Source organism: Crocodylus siamensis, chromosome 3 (assembly GCF_052110815.1).
Source record: "Crocodylus siamensis isolate JL-2025a chromosome 3, ASM5211081v1, whole genome shotgun sequence".
Classification (NCBI taxonomy): Eukaryota; Metazoa; Chordata; order Crocodylia; family Crocodylidae; genus Crocodylus; species Crocodylus siamensis.
This window is the reverse complement of record NC_143397.1, coordinates 183,974,811-183,993,936: the sequence shown is the minus strand read 5'-3', so window position 1 is coordinate 183,993,936 and position 19,126 is coordinate 183,974,811. Positions and strand designations below refer to the sequence as shown.

At 38.3% G+C, this 19,126-nt stretch overlaps 1 protein-coding gene across 1 annotated transcript in view; it reads left to right on the top strand.

The window, feature by feature from the left end:
- PRKDC (protein kinase, DNA-activated, catalytic subunit) overlaps positions 1-19,126 on the top strand; it is a 130,811-nt gene that overhangs the window by 8,822 nt on the left and 102,863 nt on the right. Inside the window, exons 6-23 of the mRNA XM_090039934.1 lie at positions 530-642; positions 1,383-1,482; positions 1,989-2,044; positions 2,138-2,168; positions 2,540-2,697; positions 2,956-3,102; positions 4,329-4,493; positions 5,658-5,826; positions 6,176-6,225; positions 6,704-6,841; positions 6,976-7,125; positions 7,578-7,693; positions 9,903-10,062; positions 11,089-11,175; positions 14,115-14,234; positions 15,206-15,365; positions 16,211-16,317; positions 17,604-17,694. Of these exons, the coding sequence (XP_089896060.1) occupies positions 530-642; positions 1,383-1,482; positions 1,989-2,044; positions 2,138-2,168; positions 2,540-2,697; positions 2,956-3,102; positions 4,329-4,493; positions 5,658-5,826; positions 6,176-6,225; positions 6,704-6,841; positions 6,976-7,125; positions 7,578-7,693; positions 9,903-10,062; positions 11,089-11,175; positions 14,115-14,234; positions 15,206-15,365; positions 16,211-16,317; positions 17,604-17,694 (2,118 nt within the window). The remainder of the gene's footprint in view (positions 1-529; positions 643-1,382; positions 1,483-1,988; positions 2,045-2,137; positions 2,169-2,539; positions 2,698-2,955; positions 3,103-4,328; positions 4,494-5,657; positions 5,827-6,175; positions 6,226-6,703; positions 6,842-6,975; positions 7,126-7,577; positions 7,694-9,902; positions 10,063-11,088; positions 11,176-14,114; positions 14,235-15,205; positions 15,366-16,210; positions 16,318-17,603; positions 17,695-19,126) is intronic.

Genomic DNA, 19,126 nt, shown 5'->3' with positions numbered 1-19,126 from the left:
CCCATAAACTCTGATTGTGTCTCTAGAAAATCTGTACGTGTATGTACTCTAGCACTATGGTGATAGCATTCATTAAGTGCAGTTTGTCTCTGCTTACAGTGAAGTTCTAACATATATGTTTTAACATTGTGTGATGTTAGAACTTCTCACTGGTTAGGAACCCATAGCAACAAGGTGCTGAGCAATCTAATCTCTTGTTGTCTTCTTAGCCCTTGTTGATTTCAGTTTCATTTGGGGTGTTTGGCTTCTTGGAGGATTGAAATCACACAAATGGGTAAAACAGATTGAATAACTTTAATAAATTAATTTTCACTGTGGAAGTTAATGGTAAATTTCAGATCAAATCATAGGAGAAAGTATGTGTTCTTAGAACACTTTCTTATATGCCAGTCCTCACTCCAAAATGTGACGATGCCTGCATCCAAACTCTGTAAGTAGGGGGAAGCTTTTCTAATAATGCTGCTGTTTCATATGCAATAACAATACTGAGTAACATAATAATTTATATCCCTATTCTAATTACTTTTAGTGTTGGAAAAGATATATGAGCTTTTGGGAGTCTTGGGAGAAGTCCGACCTAGTGACATGGTTGACAATTCTGAAAAGTTATTCCGAGCTTACTTGGGAGAGCTCAAAATACAGGTACGATAGGCACCTGTTATAGGACTTTGCCAGTGAGCTGTTGGATCTTTTCTTCCTTTGGATTCTATTCTGTATGATGAGTTGCTGTTCATACCAAGACAATATCTTTTAAATAATGTCTATAACAATAACTGTGAACACTTGTACACTTTCAGAGGTTGTTAATAGGCATGGAGTGTCATGTGCTCATTGGTTATTGAGTCTTGGGTAGGTTTTAGCTGAAGGGGAAGGAACTAGTGGCCCCTTGTGCCACTGGTTCAGCTGGAAGAAGAGCATGATCCTCACTACCACTTATGGTTCAGGCAGGTGGTTGTCATTACTGTGCTACTGATTATCTGAACGCTAGTAAGTTGAAGAACTCAGTTGCTTTCCTCTGTTCAGAAGGGTGACAGCACAAGTCTGATTTAGCAAATACGTCTTTTTTCTGTATTTTACTCTTCTGAGGGGTAGTTTTTGTTACACCAGTTTTGTTTCTATACGTGCAAAGCTCTTTAGTGGACACAGTGCTTATGCTAGGTAAGGAATTTTATGCAAGTATACTTATCCTATCTTCCCAAATCATAGAAACTGTTTTAACAGGAAGTGTCTATATTGGTGTAGCTATGTTGGGTAAGAGAGATCTAGTATGTGTGTCCTTTGTCCCATCCCTCATGCTCCTAATTGACAGGCTTATGCTAGATGACTTGAGTATAAACTTCGCTTAACTGCAGCATAATATTTTCTTTAAAACTTGTTTTCAGATGACATCAGCTACGAGGGAGCCCAAACTACCAGTAGTAGCAGGGTGTCTGAAAGGACTGACTGCACTTCTATATAACTTTACTAAATCCATGGAAGAAGGTACAGAATCTTTTGTATAGATAAGCTTTAACACTTGTAGAGCAGATAAGCAGCATTTGTTCATTCTGCTGTAAAGTTTGTTACTTGCAGCTATTGTGCATGCTGGTAAAATGCTGGCAGAACAGCTGCCTGTATAAGGCACCCCATATCATAAAACCTCTCTGGCACCCTTATGCATAAGGAGACCCTTGATTGCATCCTTACCTTGCACAACCATGATGAAGTACTCTTTTCTCAGCAGGGGTTGACAACTACATTCTTTGTTAAAGTTAGAACATTGTGGTGATATGTAAATAACAGATGACAAGTATGCCACCATGGCTGTATTTATTAAAATGTAGGTTTTTAGCTAACAAAAGAAGAATATATATATTCACTAGACAGATGCTCTGCTTTGAGGAATGTGATATGTTGTCTTCATAACAAAATTAGAATATTATTTTACCGTTTTGATTCTACCTTGGATATGGCTTTAGTAAAATGTTTCCTGATTGGTTGTTCTATAGATCCACACACTTCGAAGGAGATATTTGATTTTGCGGTGAAGGCAATCAATCCACAGGTAGATAATGTGTTTTCCTTTTGCATGTGATCTGTTCTGTATGCAGTTGTGATAAAGAGCAAGTCTCTTACAGTGAACTTTTTGCTTTTACAGGTTGACCTAAAGCGATATGCAGTACCCCTAGGTAGGTGTCTTCTTGAGTGAGTTCTGTTTGCCATATTATTGATACCGTGTTTTTCTTGGAGGAGACATGTTTCCCATTCTGCTGAAAAGGGTATTTGTTCTCAAAGCATATTCTGCCTTTAGGCTAGAAGAGTAGAGCCCCTCTGTTGTATATTAGTATTTAGGGTATTACAAGGGCGCAACTGGCTGAGCAAAGCAAAATCTTATTTGGCCGGGTCAAAGGGAATCTATGGGACTGTAATAATGGAAAGACAGATTAATTAGGAGGTATTTGATACCTCCTCTTGTCCTAATATAAACCTCTGGAGTGATCAGTTCCCAGAAACTAGAACACAAATCCAGATTGTAATGAAAATTGTTTTTATATTGCAGCTGGTTTGCGCATGTTCAGCCTGCATGCTGCTCAGTTTGGCACCTGTCTTCTGGATAACTCTGTCATGCTGTTTGAAGTGATGTCCAAATGTTGTGGCCACACAAATGTAGATCTGAAGAAAGCTGGTCATTCAGCCCTAGATTCAGTTCTTAAACAGGTATTACTATTCACATGGTTGCTCCTAGATTGTCAAGGCATTAAATTTCTAAAATAACAGAGTATAGAAGTAGTCTTTATATGGAAGCTCAATGGATCAGGTGCATGTACAGTAGATGATATAGATGTTGTCTGTCATACTGTAGTACAGAATTATTTTTTTAAGGTTTTCAGTATCATTTTTGTGGTAGCTTTTGTTTTGTTTTGTGTTGTTTTTCAAGTTTCCAGTAATCCTTAATTGTTTGTGTATAACCTGCAGATTTCTCTAATGGTGGCTAAAGACGCAGAAATGCACAAGAGCAAGCTGAAGTTCTTCATGGAGCAGTTTTATAACATCATCAGAAAAATGGATTCCAGCAATAAAGAGCTGTCTATTGCCATTCGTGGATATGGTCTTTTTGCAGCGGTATGGCAAAACTCATTCTCATTCCCTGGGATAGGTTTGATGTTAGGTTTAGGAAGCTACTGACATTTATGTTCCTTTTCATTAGAATAGCACATTACGTAGGGAATACTTTCTCTTCTTTTTCTTCCTGAATTAAGTATGAAAAGGAGGACAGTCAATGTTCATTTTGGCTCAGAATCGTTGCTAAAGTTTTAGTGAACTCCCGCTGTATTTAGTGGGAGGGCTTTCAAGATTGAACCAAAAGCCTTAGTTATTTTTCTTCATATGTGATTTATGAAGATAGTAATGCCTTTTCCACGCTGAATTCTGGCCACATTCATCCAATTAAAGCTCCCTCTCTTCTGGTAGGTTATGAGCTTTTTAGCCTTGACAGGTACTAAGGTTGGAGCTGTCTATGGGCGCATCTACATAAGGCGCTAAATGTACAGTAGACTAATTCTACTGAGCGTTAGCATGTCACAGTGAGAGCCGTGCTAATATGTTAATGCATAATACACAGTAGTAGTAGTCTAGGCACTACTAATAAAGGCACTACTGTGCAATATTACTGGTTTCTGCACATTTGATTTCAGTACCTGGTAAGACAGGTACTAAATTTAATATGCAGTAATGACAGTGTATTAATGAATATGTGGAAGCACCTAGTATGAGCTAAAATTAACATGCGTTTATCGTGGTAGGAGATTCCATTTTCTTTTTACTTTGGAATTATGGATTTAGGATGCTGCTCTTGATTTGACTGTTAGGATATACCAGTCCTATTAACAAGTTTTCCACATCTTCACCTTTGGAGAAATTATAGTAACTTTACAGCTGTCTCAATCCATAACAACTTTGGCATGGTAAGTACTTAGAGTATCCTTAAGTTACCCTGCTGTTTAAGGGTATTTTTAAATGCAAGGGGACAATTTTTTCTGCATTTCTGTATCTAAAAGATTAGAACTAAATTCTTAATTCCTTAGGCTGGATTGAAAAAAAATTTTTAAATGGAAGATCAAGGGTTTGTATGATTGCAGTAAATAATGAAACATGCCCGGTTTGTTGAAACATAACTAACAAATGTTATACAAATTTAGTATTAGATTTCTGTGAAGTTGCAAAGGAGACATCTTTTTTATTAGTTTGCTTTTAACTAAGATTATGCACTTATGTATTTATTTTGCCTTGTTTTGCAACGGTTCTTTGCCTAACATTAAAAATAATAATTTTATTTTCTCTCATTAAAGCCTTGTAAAGCTATCAATTCTAAGGATGTTGATATCATGTATATTGAGCTTCTTCAGCGCTGTAAACAAATGTACCTCACTGAGGCAGAGACAGCAGATGACAATGTGTATCAGCTACCAAGTTTCCTTCAGTCCATTGCGAGTGTTATATTCCACCTTGATACAGTAAGTGGGCTATCTTTAGTCACACTATTTGGTATCTTTTTTGCTAGTAATGTAGTGAACTACAGCCGAAGAAAGTGACTTTTGCTTCTCATAAGGTCATAATGACTTAAGCTCCTTTCTGCAGGGTAAGCTGAATAATGCTGTCACAAGATTTTCCTGTTAGAAACATTTTCACTGAACAAAGGAAAGAAAAACATTAATGTTGTAATACTAAAATGCTAAGGTGCATCATATGGGGAAAAAAGCGCACTAGCCGTGTGTGAACAGGGTTTTTGTCCATTTAAAAAAGCTACCTTAACTGGGTATGGAGTTACTCTTTTAGGTGTAGGCATTTTAATAACTATGTCAAAAGGACAAACCACCACAGTTATGTCTACATGTTTTAACCTAAGCTTTCTTTGTATAATGTTTTCAGTTTGTTTCCTCATGTGTATTGGACAGAACATTTTTTTTGTACTCAGCTTAATTTTTTTCCCCCCTTGTACATTACATTACTCTAGACCTTTCTCCCCTCACATACTCGCTGTATGAAACCTTTTTCTAGTAATAAAAAAACCCGCATCTGACCCCAAGCTGTACTAGGTTCACTACTATCCTTCTCTCTTTTGTCAGTGCTAATAATGCCACACTGACTCAGATATTGGGACTCGGTTATGATTTTTAGATCTCTTGGTTTGAATAAGGGCTTCCTTGGTACTAGTCATAGGTTGGGAATAAGATATGTGAAACAAGCTCTATTTGAGCGTTCTAACTTCTAAATCGTTTAAACACGTTAATTTAGATGTTTAGTTTGTGTTACAACTACGTGAAGCTTACACTTTCATACAAATAGGAAATGAGTGTGATTTTGCTTCTGCTTCTGCTTCAGCTTTCTGCTTCAGCTTTCACTCAGAAGTTGCCTTTCTGTTCCGTGAGAGGTATAATCTGTTCCCTGAAAGTTTCCTTTACCTTCTGTTTTACTTGATCTTTTAAGTGAATGTCTGTATAACAGCTTACCATGTTGCTTGCCATCTTTGGGGAGTAGGCACTGGTGTAACTATTTCTTCCTCTCTTATCTTTTGTAATGAACTCCTTTATTGGGGAAGGTTTGCATAGTTCTCTAGTTCTGGGGGATATTATAATGAATGTCCTTATGTGACACTTTTTTGCTTTTATTTCTTGTAGCTTCCCGAAGTATACACTCCAGTTCTTGAACACCTAATTGTGATGCAGATAGATAGTTTTCCACGGTATAGTGAAAAAATGCAACCAGTCTGTTGCAAATCTATAGTAAAGGTTTTTCTAGCCCTGGCAGGAAAAGGACCAGTTCTGTGGAATTTTATCAGCACTGTGGGTGAGTCTGTGATACAAAAACTCTCCCCCTTCCCCCCACACTTCTTCCTCCTTTCAATAGTAAACTGATTTTAAGTGAGGTTTTATGGAGTACTTTTATTTGTGTTGGTAGCCACTTTGGTTACCAGTCTGAGAATTCCTATTTCCTTGTTAGTAAAGGTTTGGGGTGCAAGCAAGTTTCCTTAAACATCCACATCAGTGGTAACTTTGAATGAAAACATGATGATGATCTAAAACAAAAAGTAAATGATACCATTACAAAGATGATAGTTACTGCTCTTGTTCAGATGGAGGCTTTTCCAGGAAAAATAAAATTCCTGTTTCTCAGGTAATACTTTTTTTTCTTTCAGTGCATCAGGGTTTAATCAGAGTCTGCTCCAAGCCAATCGTGTTTTCAAGGGTAAGCTTATTTTTCAGATCCTTTAAGGTACTAATTAGAAATGTTTCTGCTTTTAAAAATTTAAAGGATGGAGTTAACTGCTTGTAGCTAGATAGTATATCTGTAAGGAGTTAACTGTTAATATGTTATGCTTCACTGAAAAGAATCTCTAAAATAGCAGATACCTTGGAGATAAAATAAAATGTAGGTTCAGTACCTGATTTGCAAAAAATTTAAAGTAGCTAGTTCCCATTGCTATCTCTAACAAGGTAAAAACAGAATGCTTATGTTTAGCCTTCTGATTTAAATCTGATTTTCAGTTACTGAAGCTATTGAGACTATATCTATGCCTACTTATAGATTTCTAGGGTTGGAAGGAACCTATTAGATCATCAATATGATATATACTTAATTTATATCTTAACAATTATGTAAAAATGTTAATTTACTGATTTTTTTTTTTTTTTTTTTTCTTCCCCACCCCCCCACTGTCCTGTAGGAATTTGGTGGGACAGGAGCTTCTAAATCAGAAGAGCCCCCAACAGTTGGAGAGGTCAGAACAGGAAAATGGAAAGTACCAACATATAGGGACTATCTGGATCTTTTTAGAAGTCTTCTGAACTGTGATGTAATGAAGGTAAAACACACTTAATACTGAGATCTGATGGGAGGGTTGGATTCTGTTACTGTTTTGTTTAAATTTATTACGTTTTGGATTTTTAGATCTAGATTTTCAGTGTTCTAAAACATATTTCTCTTTCTTCTATGAAGGAGTCTGTTTTTGCAGATGAAAACTTTCTGACAATAAATTCACCCCTGCAGTCTCTGAATCATTTATTGTATGATGAACTTATAAAATCTATATTGAAGATTATTGAAAAATTGGACCTGACAGTTCAGAAACTGACTGTTAGTGAACAGGTGAGATCTTAGCCTTTCACTTATGTTTTTTTGTTATGGTGTAGCCTCTAAAATCTTTCCTTGAAATAAAATTGAAAGCTGTTGGAATGTATTAATATTTGTTTCTGGAAACTGTTCTGCTTCAGTGCAGGAAGATGGACTAGATGATTTCTTGATGTCTACTAGACCAACATTTTATGATTTCCATTTTCAAAAAGTGTGATTTGCTTCAAATTAGACAAACTATCTCTAATGGTATTTTGTGGCGTCTTATTTTATTCTTGTGAGCGAGCATCTTATTACAAATCCAAAGAATTATGTCTTTCACTTTTCAAAAAGGCAGATTAATTTGTGACAAACTAATTTTTCCCACTGTTGCTAACTCATAGTACTAAAATGTTGAGTCATTCTGTCATGCTGTCTGTGTAGTGCCACAGATTTCAGTAACATGTGCCTCTACTTCTTATTTTCAGGCTGAAAGTGAATCTGGTGGTGTTATGATCATACCTTCTTGTGATCCAGCTTCAAACCTTCAGCCAACCAAGCCTACAGATTTTATTGCATTCATTAATCTAGTGGAATTCTGCAGGTACTGCATATTTTAGATTAATTTAAGAATTAGGAAGCACATTTTAGGGATAAGTAGGGGCTATGTAAAACTGAAGGAATTGGGTTTCTTCCCCCTCTGGAAAGATGAGGGTTTCCAAACTAAGCAGGGGTGTATGTATAGTCATGGGACTTCTGAGGTGTCATAACTGTTGCTTCAGGCTTTTGCTTAAAAGGGCACTGCTACTCCAGTCTGCTGTCTGGGCTCGTTAATGAGCCCCATCTCAATGGAGAAATATCCTTTGAAACAAAAGCCACGATGAGCAGCTGAGTAGTTTATCCTTAATTGGGCAACCTGCTGGAAAGTACCCCGATGGTAAGCAACCAAGATGTATAAAATCTGGGTTATGTGTATAATTTAAGCATGCTTATTTCATGATGTGTACCCATGTTTGAAATATCTTTTAAAATCTGCAAAGGCAAGAATGCTAACTAATCAGAAGACAATAAAATGTATTGAATATGTAGGTTATAGGGGAGAATGTTAAATCTAAACGCAATGGGCAACTGAAACTTCATAGAACAAGGATTGACAAAATATACCAATGAGTCAGATCTGATCTACAGAGCCAGAGGACTTTTTGCCTATGCCAACATCTGAACCCATACTGGGTGGGGCTAAGTAGGGGGCAATCACCTTCTAGCTGCACCCATGCCACTACCGTTTCTCCCCATCACTTTCAAAAGTTGTGGCATGTGCGCAGTTTCCAGCTGGTATGGAGCTGTGCTGGGGGTGCGGAGCCTTCAGCTGCACCCACGAGGCAAGGGACAGAAAGCTACAGGGAGAAGCAGTAGCAGGGTGGCCACAGCTTCTAGCTCCTCAGCCCTGGGGTCCCCATCATTTGGAAACTGTGTGTGCCCCAGCCAGGAAACAGGGAGGCCTGAGAGAAACAATGGCAGCGTGGGTGCACCTGCCTGGCCCCGGCACCAGTATAGGGAAAACCCTTTGCTGCTAATGCCCAATAAGGACTCCAGTCCATATCAGACCAGAGCCTAGTCATTTGAGTCACGGTTCGTAAAGGTTTCTGACCCCTGGCATAAAAAATTGCATCAGGCTTCAGAATATGTGATGCTAGAAGAGGTTGTAAAGGAGGCAGACAGAAAAGAAACTTAAAATTCCCTCTTGGGTGTTCTTGTCACCAGTGAAGTACTTCAAAAAGATGGTAATTAACTTAGGAATTTGATTTTTGTTCGTTTTTATTTTCAAAGGCTAAAAACAGTGGGTGGTGGGGAGGTGTTATCTATGTCTGACTTGCGATTTGACTCCCCAGAACAGAGTGGAACAGTCACTTATGCAGACAGTTTGAGCAGAGTTAACTTGAATTAGCCCTGATAGTCCCAAGAAAGCGTTACCTCAGTACTTTTGTAGGCATGTCACAGGTATTTAGGATTGGACAATCAGCTTGTATATCTTCAGGATTCCAGAATAAAAGGCTTCGTCCTGGGAGAAATCCAACATGCGTTTTCAACCAGAGACTTGTTGATTTATAAAACATACTTCATGCCTTAAAAATAAAGTTATTATACTGAGTACTAGACATTATATAGAAAAATTTTTGAGGACTTCTGACCCCTCATGATTTACATGGTCTACCTTTTTCTGACAGATGTGCCACAGATTGCCCTCCATCCCAATTTGTAGCGTAACATATTAAAAAAACTATTACAATGTTCTACTATGATAGACCAAAACTCTTCAGGTGTTCAGGATTATCAGAGAGGTGGTTAGCCAGGTTAGTCTGAAGTCTGGCAGAGGGTAGAGCAGGGTAAGTTCTTAGAGGCTAGCTGGTTCAGAGAGGCATGAGGTTTCATAGGCATCTAATGCAGCAAGTTCTTTCTTATAATAGCCTATGCCTCTCTGAACCAGTTAGTTTCCACGATGTCATTCTGCCCAGCCTTCTGACTGAGCATCATTATTGAGGCGGTGACATTGCATATACTCTTAAAAATGATCATCAGTTTAGGGTTGGGAAGAAATTTATTTTGCTCATGATAGCATGTCATTTAATTACTACAGTCAAAGGATTGTCATTTCTTTGAAGTATTCCTTCATTGGCTTATGCTAGATTAATTGTTGGCCTATTGTACTTTTTTTTGTCAGTGCTCATATCTTTCACTTCCAAACTGGAAAGAAGTTTGTACTCATTTCAGTTCAGCTTTTGTTGAATGTTTCTTTTGCATCTGTTCTGCAGAGAAATACTGCCAAAGAAACACCTTGAATATTTTAAACCATGGGTGTATTCCTTTGGTTATGAGCTTATTATACAGTCAACAAGGCTACCTCTTATTAGTGGATTCTACAAATTGCTCTCTGTTGTAATGAAAATTGCCAAGAAAACAAAATATTTTGAGGTGAGTTTTTTTACCAACAGGAATTGTTTAATATGATATTAAGGTCTGTGTATTTCAAGATATATGTGCACAGTTGAAAGCGTTTAAATAGCAATTATTTCATATCTTATTTCTGATATCTGATATCTAGGGTACATCTTTTGCACAAAAATCCCTGGGAAAGCCAGTATTAGGCTGAAACGTCATTTTTTAAATAGACTCTGTCTATAGGATGCTTCTTCCTGGATCTTGAAACCACATCTATAGAGAAATCCAAGTCTGCCTATACTGCAGAGATAACTGAGAGATGGACGCTAGAACTAGTTTAAAGAAGCTAACAGCTACTGGAAGGAGAGTTGATTAACATGTATACGACAGTGTAGTGATTAGAGCATTTGTCCTGAAGCAGGACACCTGTCTGGGGTCCTCAAATTGCAGTCCATTGAGCATCCAGCAGTGGGTGCTTGATTAGGTTCTGTTATACTGAAGCTATGTCAAAGAATATGGACAGGAAGGATCAATTTTTCAGCTAGGTCACCATAGACTTCTGGAGGAAATTGCTTAGGCATTTTATCCAGGTTAGCCCAAGGGGACTGCTGCTGTGGTGTATTGATGCTGTTTTCCAAATCACCCTCTTTTTTTTCCTCTCTCCCCACTTTTCTGGGTGTAACTTTGTAAACTTACATAGCATCAGGCATAACCTATTCTTGGATAGGGCTGAAAAGGAAAAACAGCCTTTTTCTCTCCATTCATGTGCATATTGGACAATGGCAGTTGAATTTAATGTATGGTATGTCCAGAACCTGAAATGGGGACCAGGCCATCAGCACACCTTGTTTGTGTTTAACGGTGGGAGAATTAACATGTGCATTAAACTTTTACTGTGGAAGATCCCTCGGTAAATGGATTGCTCACCCAGCAATTTATTCTGAACTTAACTTGCGTATTAAGTCCTCCCACATGTCAGAACTGTCTGTGTGTACTGGTGTTTGCTTGTCTGTCTGTCATTGGCTTTGTTCATATCATTGATTGTAGTTTGTTATACAGGTTTTAAGTCCTGGGACTCAGAGAAAATATCCTGAAGACCCTGAGAAGAGCTCTTGCTTTGCATTATTTGCAAAATTTGGAAAAGAGGTAAACTTTTTTTTTTTTTAAGTGCAGTCTGAATACAGTCACATGTTGATAGCAACAGTATCGTATACTTTCCTCATGTATGTATTTCGTCTTTTTGGATTATAGGAGGCTTACTTTAAATTCACCTCTTTTCTTCAGGAAAGACTCCTGAATCACCTCTGTAAGCAACCAACTCATGTTTTGGTGAACAAATCAGCTTTGTCTCTCTCTGAAGACTGCTGAAAAGTCTGCAGTAGAATTACTACCTGTTTATTGCTGGTGTTTAAAAGAGAATACTGCCATCACATAACATTAACTAAAAGTCTATCAGAAGAGCAGTGTAAAAGTGAAAACCATGTAAATCAGCTGGGTTTAAGAGATCAAGGACTTCAGTGTGAAGGAGGCCTGGTGTTCTTTTGAGTAAAAAGCTATCTGGAACTATCCCAAACAAGGAGAAAATGTGTAGGGAAAAGCTCCAGACTAACTCAAAGTAATAAATGACCAGCAATGCTATTCAGTGAGATTAAAGGTTATTTAGGTATGACCTAAAAACTAAAGGGATATTTTTGCCCCTGTTTTTCAATAACAACAACAGTGTTGCTCAAGATGGAAAAAGCTGGCTAAGGGAGATTACAGTATGGGAATGGAAGCTATCACAATTGAGGTTGAAGTACTGTTCAAGTAGCTTAATGCATTTGTATGTGTTTCGGGTGTGAAATTTGGATGTATCCCAGAATTTGGAAAGAACTGGCATGTAAAATTGCAGATCTGATTATAAGGACTTACACTAAATTTATCAAATTTAGTGGTGTAATCCAGCATTACCTACCTTTGGTAAACCCATTTTGTGTTCTACCCCTTTTTCATTTACACACATTCATTTTATCCTTTCTTTCAAATGTGTTCTGTACCTTTGTATTCTGTTAACTAATATGTTTGTTTTTGCCCTTTTTATTCCTTTCTTTAAGATGGACACATCTGCTGTTTGCCAGTCATATATCAGCCATGATTTGGTTTGTTGGTTATAAAAATGAATTTTGAATAAATAGAAAGTGGGAAACAGAAGGTTTCTAACATTGGAGCAGTGAGGTTTCAGAACAACCTGTCAGTTGCAATAGTGGGGGCAAAATCCAAAGTACTTTTAAGGTGGAACTTTAAGTTTATGAAAGGGATTATATGATGTGGTTGCTTTTGATAACAAGGGACAGATACTTGATGAGGATTCCTTCCAGTTTTGTGTTGCTATAACTCATTGACGTTTTTCACTTATGAAATGTCAGGTTCATTGAGGAAATAAAATCACTTTATGGTTTCCTACTCTTCCCCTCCCCCTTCCCATCTTCTCTAATAGCAAACATTTGTGTTAGGCTTGAACTCCAGGTAGGAAACGAAGTCCTGCTTACTATAAAATAAACAGTAAACATACCTGCGAAAACAGATTCAGGGGGAGAATTCTCATTGTTTTGGAATGTGGGTGGCAAATTATTTCCTGACTTGCAATAGAACTGTCTTGTTTGGTCAATGTACAGCAGGGATGTTGAACTCATTCAGGTCCAGGGGCCACATGAATGACATGGGGCCAGTCTGTGGGTCAGATCCAACCACAGCTGGCCCCATGTGCTGGATCCAGCACACAGGGCCAGTCTGGCACAGGCACCGCTTGCAGTGCACATGCTGGACCAGTCCTGTGCTCTGCATGCAGCATGTGTCCCGGATGCCACATGCGGCACATAGAACCAATCCAGGGCACACTGTATTTAGCATTTGGATCCACTCCAAGAACTGCAGGGAGCACTACAGGTGTGATGATAGGGCTCCATAGTCTTAAAGATTATATCTTTGACACCCCTGGTGTACAGCACTGCTGTTCAGTTGTGTGTACTCTGGTTGGTTATTGCACTTAATAATGCACAGCATCCAGATCCTGCACTCTGATCTATAGTTTTGAGTTATGTAAAAAAATCTGTAACAATTGGTGTTCAGAAATGCACATTATGAAACAATTTCTAGTTGACATTAAGCATTAATCTGGAATATAAAGTGATAATGAGCCACCACATTAGAAAGAACTCTCTGAATAGGATAGGTGTTGCTGTGAGAAGCAGTAAATTTTTGGGTATTGTGGAACAAATTAGGAAGCAAATTCTATAATCCAGTGGGGGCCCACCTTTTTTGGCAAGTGTACCACAAATTAAGCCCCGTGTCCTCCAAGAATGCCACTCTAGTCCGCTTCCCCTGCCCAATCAACTGCTCTGCTTTCCATTCCCTACCCAGTCTGCTTCTGTGCTACCTATCCCTTCCCTCTCTGATCTGCTGTGCCACACACACAGGCTGCCCATGCTAGTTGTCTCACACATGCCACATGCCCAACTCTGGCGAAGTCCTTTATTTTTTACTTTAGAGTTTTAGTCCAGAAAGATGGCTTTTACAGTATTAGCTAAAGGTATCATTACATTTTCTGTTGATTGCATGCTGTGTAAATTTGACCAGTGAGCACATTATTATTGAGATGAAATTGGACAGCTATAATATTGATATAAAAATCAAGCTACTGATATAATTTTTTTTAGTAATACATATGCTTATGGCATATTTAAAAAGAACTACTACTCAGTTTAAATATATTATAAATTTTGTTTGAATGAACTGAAATAAACCCAAAAATATAAAACTTAATAAAACTCTACTGAGATCCAAGAATTACCAAAAGGTTCTTGACCTAATTTTTCTTTCTTAAAATACAAATTTTAAGTGCAAGCCCTATCCTTCAGATATTTTCCAGGCAACTTTGTGTTTTTGTCATTCTGTGCTTTATTTTCTACTTCAGTGACGAAATCCCACACTTCTATGAATTTACATGCTTCATATAGCGAAACGGGCAACAAGATCTTAAATTTTTGTTTGCCACCTAAACAAGTAATGTGTGTAACTCATGTCTTCTTTATATTTCTGAATTTTAGGTGGCAGCAAGAATGAAACAGTACAAAGATGAGTTGTTAGCGTCTTGTCTGACATTTGTGCTTTCCTTACCCCATGACATCATTATGCTGGATATCAAAGCTTACATTCCTGCATTGCAGGTGGGTCTGTTAACACACATTTTTGAAGCCGGTTTTGTAAAACTGTTTATATGGTCTTACTATCTTATTTTCTCAGACAAGCAAGCTGCCTTTAGATTTTTGTATTTTTTTTCATGTCATCATCATGATAAAGGATACATTTATTGACTTTTTTTTGTGTGTTAACTGGTAAATTTGCATGACAGATTTTCAGGGGCAGAGCTGTTTAGCAGTTTGAATTCAAGGCCTGCTCATGCAATAAGCTCTAAGGCCCCTGGCAGACATTACACTGAAGACATGCTTAACCACTTAATCGCATCTTAAGTAGTAGTACAACTAATGGTGTCATAAAACAAGCAATAAACCACAAATTTGTTACAGAAGAGGTGTAACAACTTCATGGCTGGTTCTCATTGTGCTTTAAATTGAACGTGTGGCCAGGCATTGGCTAATCAGGGCTACCAACCTTAAGGGCACATTGAGTCAAGGGCTCTGATGCACCCCCGGGGCTGGGAGCCCCAAGCAGCTGACTACCACTCCCAGCCTCGGGGATTCATTTGAAGCTCTTGGCTTTGATGCAGTCCTGAGGCTGGGAGCAGGGTCAACTGACTGGCTTGCTACTTGCTGGTACACAGGGAGTCCAGGATCATGACCGAAGGCTCTCCCCATGCTGGCAATATGACATGATTGGGATCTGATCTTGCATCCCATAATCATATCTTCTGCCATGCACATGTAGCATGGCACGAGGCACAATTGTTGGTATTGTGCATCAAATTCCATCATGCCTTTAACTGAATGCTTGCCAAGGGCCTAAGGTATTCACAAGTTTGCAGGTGTTAGCAAATAATTTATCAAAATGTCATACCAACTGTTCAGGATCTAAAAATATAAAGAATCTTTTTTCCTTATCATATGGTTGCTTATTCTTTTCCAAATAAATCTCTCTGTTTTTTAATGAATACTATATAATGGCCTTGTTTAACACACAGAATGCGTTTAAGTTGGGTCTCAGCTATACCCCTATGGCTGATGTGGCTCTGAATGCTCTAGAAGACTGGTCCTCTCACATTCCCAAAAACATAATGCAGCCTTACTACAAAGATGTCTTACCTCTTCTTGATGGCTATTTGAAGACTGCTACATCACCAGGTATATTGAAGGGAAAAATAAAATGAGTAATGTGGGAATATGGAGAGGGCATTTGCTAGCTGTAGTAAATTAAAGTATTTAATTAAAAAGTAGTGCATGGGGGCATGAATTTGAAAGCCTTGCAGTGTATTGTGGAAATTCTTGCATGTGGAATACTAGGTTTTCTATCCCAACCTCCCCCCGCCCTCCCATCAGCTCTGCGTTTTCTGAAAACCCCCGCCAGGTTATTTCAGATAACTGGAATTTTTAAGTAACCAGCAATCCCCTTACCCCAAGGATGCCAGATAATAAAGCTTTTACTGTATCTTAATAGCAAGAATTCTTTGTACCTGTGGATGGGCTGAAATCCCTGTGGGTCTATTGTGCTCTGAAATAATCAGCTTTTCTCAGTGCTCTTGGCTCAAGTAACAGGCACAAATTGGAGGCTGAAAATTTTCCTCTTGTTACTTCTCTTTAATTAGCTGTCAAGTAATAAGCGTTTCTGTAAAATCTATAGAACTTCTTTGTGTCCAATGATGTGTTACCCTCTCAGTTGCTTGGTCAAAGACGCTGTTGATGAGAATTGCTTTTTCCTTTCTCTCCACCTTTCAAGTTCAAATATATTTTCACTTCCATTCATCCAAGCTCCCATTCCTTGGATGCCAAAATCTGTTATCTCTTTGACATGCTTCCTTTGAATCATCAGTCAGTCTTAAAAGTTTCTTGAAACTAGAGGGGTTTTTTTGTCTTCAACCTAAAAACTTCATTTCTCCTGTTGCAAAAACAAGTTTTGTAAAATACTTGTGAAAGAAGGTAAATGACAGGTACAGGAAGTGAATATTAATAGGCTGTTTGTTGTTGATCAGATGAGTTCCAGAATAATTGGGAAGTGAAGAAGCTTTCTCAGGCAGTCCAGAAAGGATTTAACAAGGTTGTGATACAACGTCTGAGAAAAGCAAAGACCCTTTCATTGGTAAAGCCTCCTTTTTATTTTTTCCCCTTAAGCAGAATAAGTCTTATTCTGCTTAGATTTCAAACCAAAGAATATTATGCCTTTTGCAAATAGAGGTGAAAATATACTGTATTATATTCTAAACTAGTCTGCATTATTTATTGACTTGAGCTTTATGTTGTCATTAGTTTTTATATTTCCTTAGTAAATGCATCCTTGTATGGTTTGTTCTTATGTAGCTTAAAGCCTGCGAGAATATTGGTTAGATGGGTTTTATTGCCATGTTACAAAACTGATTTCTGTATGTATATTCAGGTTTTGTAGAGCATCTTAATTCTGGAATTCACCTTTTGTGACAGAATTATTCAGTAGAGTCTCAGTTTTTATTTTTCCTCAAAATATGCTTCTTCCACATATGTTTACAAAGAAAGTCTTGATAAAGTGACCTCAGTGTAAAAAATCTAATTTTAACAGAATGTTTCTGAGTTTAGATCAAGGTTGCCTCAGAGTACATGAAGTCTTCCTCATAAAGCATATCTGACTTTACTATCTGGTAGTCTAAATGCTACACTTCTTTAAAATTGGAATCTTGACTATCTAATAGTTCATGAATGGCATTTTGTGGGGATGACTGTTTTTTTTTTAATTCTGTCCAAAACTTCATGCAAAGTCATTTAGGTCAGACATATCACTTGTACAAGCCAGTGATTTCCTTCACAGTTGAAAATATTTAGGCGTATAAAAACTAGGTTATCCTGTTTGTGCATATAGACATTATGTTAAATCTAGTGTCTTGTGAACAAAGCCAAATAGTTTACACATGGAAGTAAATTTAATCTGTGTCAATAGAGGTTCTTGTCTACCAGCCTTCTTGAAATCAGCTTGGTACTTAAATACAGATTTAGATGCCTGCTGTTAAAATTACATTTTTGGAAAAAAAACTTGGCCTTCAAAACAATTTTTGTGACATTTTACATCTATGAATGTGTAATATTCCCCCTACAGAATGTTGAAAATTTTTCCAGAATACTTTCATCCTTCCTGTGAAATTGGAAGCATCTTAAAGATAAAGTGATTATTTTGATGTCTTAAAATAAATTTGATTAGGGAGAGAAGCTGCATATGAAACCATTTATCTTTGAAATATTTTTCCAGTTCTCCTCTTACTGAGTCAAGAATGTTATTTTTTCATTTTGCATACACAGATAAATTGAGGTCCCAGACTTATTTGCTTACATGCATAAAGCTTACATAGATCCATGAGTGCCATATTGTATAATTTTTTAATGATATTCTGAATTATCCAGAATGAAGATCTGTCTTTGGAGGCAGTGAGAACTAGAGTGGTACAGCTTCTTGGTTCTTTGGGAGGTCAGGTCAACCGAAACTTAGTTACAGGTATGTGTCTTAAAAATATTAAACATTCTTTCATGTATACCTCTCTTGAAATAAAGCTTTATAAACCTTATTCTTTCATGAAATGCACAAACCTGCTGTGGGAATGGTTCTCTCTCAGCGTGACAGGAAATCAAGGATCTCAATTGGAGGACTCAGATTGCCTGTACATGAATGCCAGGAACATGGGGAACAAGCAGGAGGAGCTAGCCCTCCTACTCTCCAGTGGGCATTACAATCTAGACCTGGTGGGACTCCCCAGATGATTGGAATGTAGCCATAGGGGGTTATACCCTGCACAGAAGGGACCATGTATGGAAGAAAGGTGGAGGTGTCCCTCTCTGTGAGGGAGCACTATACCTCCTTGGAGGCCAACATTGGCTCCAAAGAAGAGCGGCTTGATACCCTGTGGGTCAAACTACTGGGGGGAGGGGAGGGGCGCGGTGGGAGAGACCTAACTGTAGTTGTATACTACAGACCACCAAACCAGGAGGAAGAGCTCGAGCTGGAGTTCTCTCAAACTGGCAGAGGCTGTGGACACATGGGACGTGGTCGTCTTGGGTGACTTCAATTACCCAGACATCTCTTGGGAGGAACACTCGGCCAAGTCGGATTGGTCGTGTTGCTTCCTAACCAGTATCAAAGAGCTCTACCTGACTTGGGAAGTGCATGGGCCAACCAGAGGTAACACTCTCCTAGACTTGGTCTTGGCCAAAGAAGACGATCTGGTGAATGGCTTGAATATAGAGGTTAGCCTGGGTGACAGTGACCATGAAACTATAACATTCACTGTCCTTTGCAAGGCAGGCAAATCAGCTAGCAGGATTGAAGTTTTGGACTTCAAAAAAGTGGATTTCAACAGGCTCAGGGCAATAGTATGGGAAGAGCTGCGAGATCAGGGACTGAAGGTAAAAGGAGTGCATAGAGAGTGGTTGTTCCTCAAAGACATGATCCTCAAAGTACAAAAAATGTCCAGTCCTGTGCAGAGGAAAGGTAGCTGAAGGGCTGATAAGCTGTCTTGGCTTAATAGGGACATCATAGTTCTCTTGAAAAAGAAGAAAGAGGCATACAAACAATGGAAGCTTGGGACAGTCCCCAAAGAGGACTGTACAGCAACAGCCCACACTTGTAGGGAACAGATTAGAAAGGCTAAGGTGGCAACTGAATTGAAACTAGCAACAGAATTTGAGGACATTAAGAAGTCCTTCTTTAAGTATGTAGGGAACAGGAGGAAAACAAATGGAAATGTGGGACCATTGCTTGACAACTCAGGACAGCTGATTACCAACACTCGGGAGAAAACTGAACTCCTGAATGACTACTTTGCTTCAATATTTCACTGGACTAAGGGGAAAATCATACTAGATAAGGTTCAGAATGGGCATGGTGGGAATGACCACCTTCCTACTGTTGATGTTGAGCTGATGCATGATCA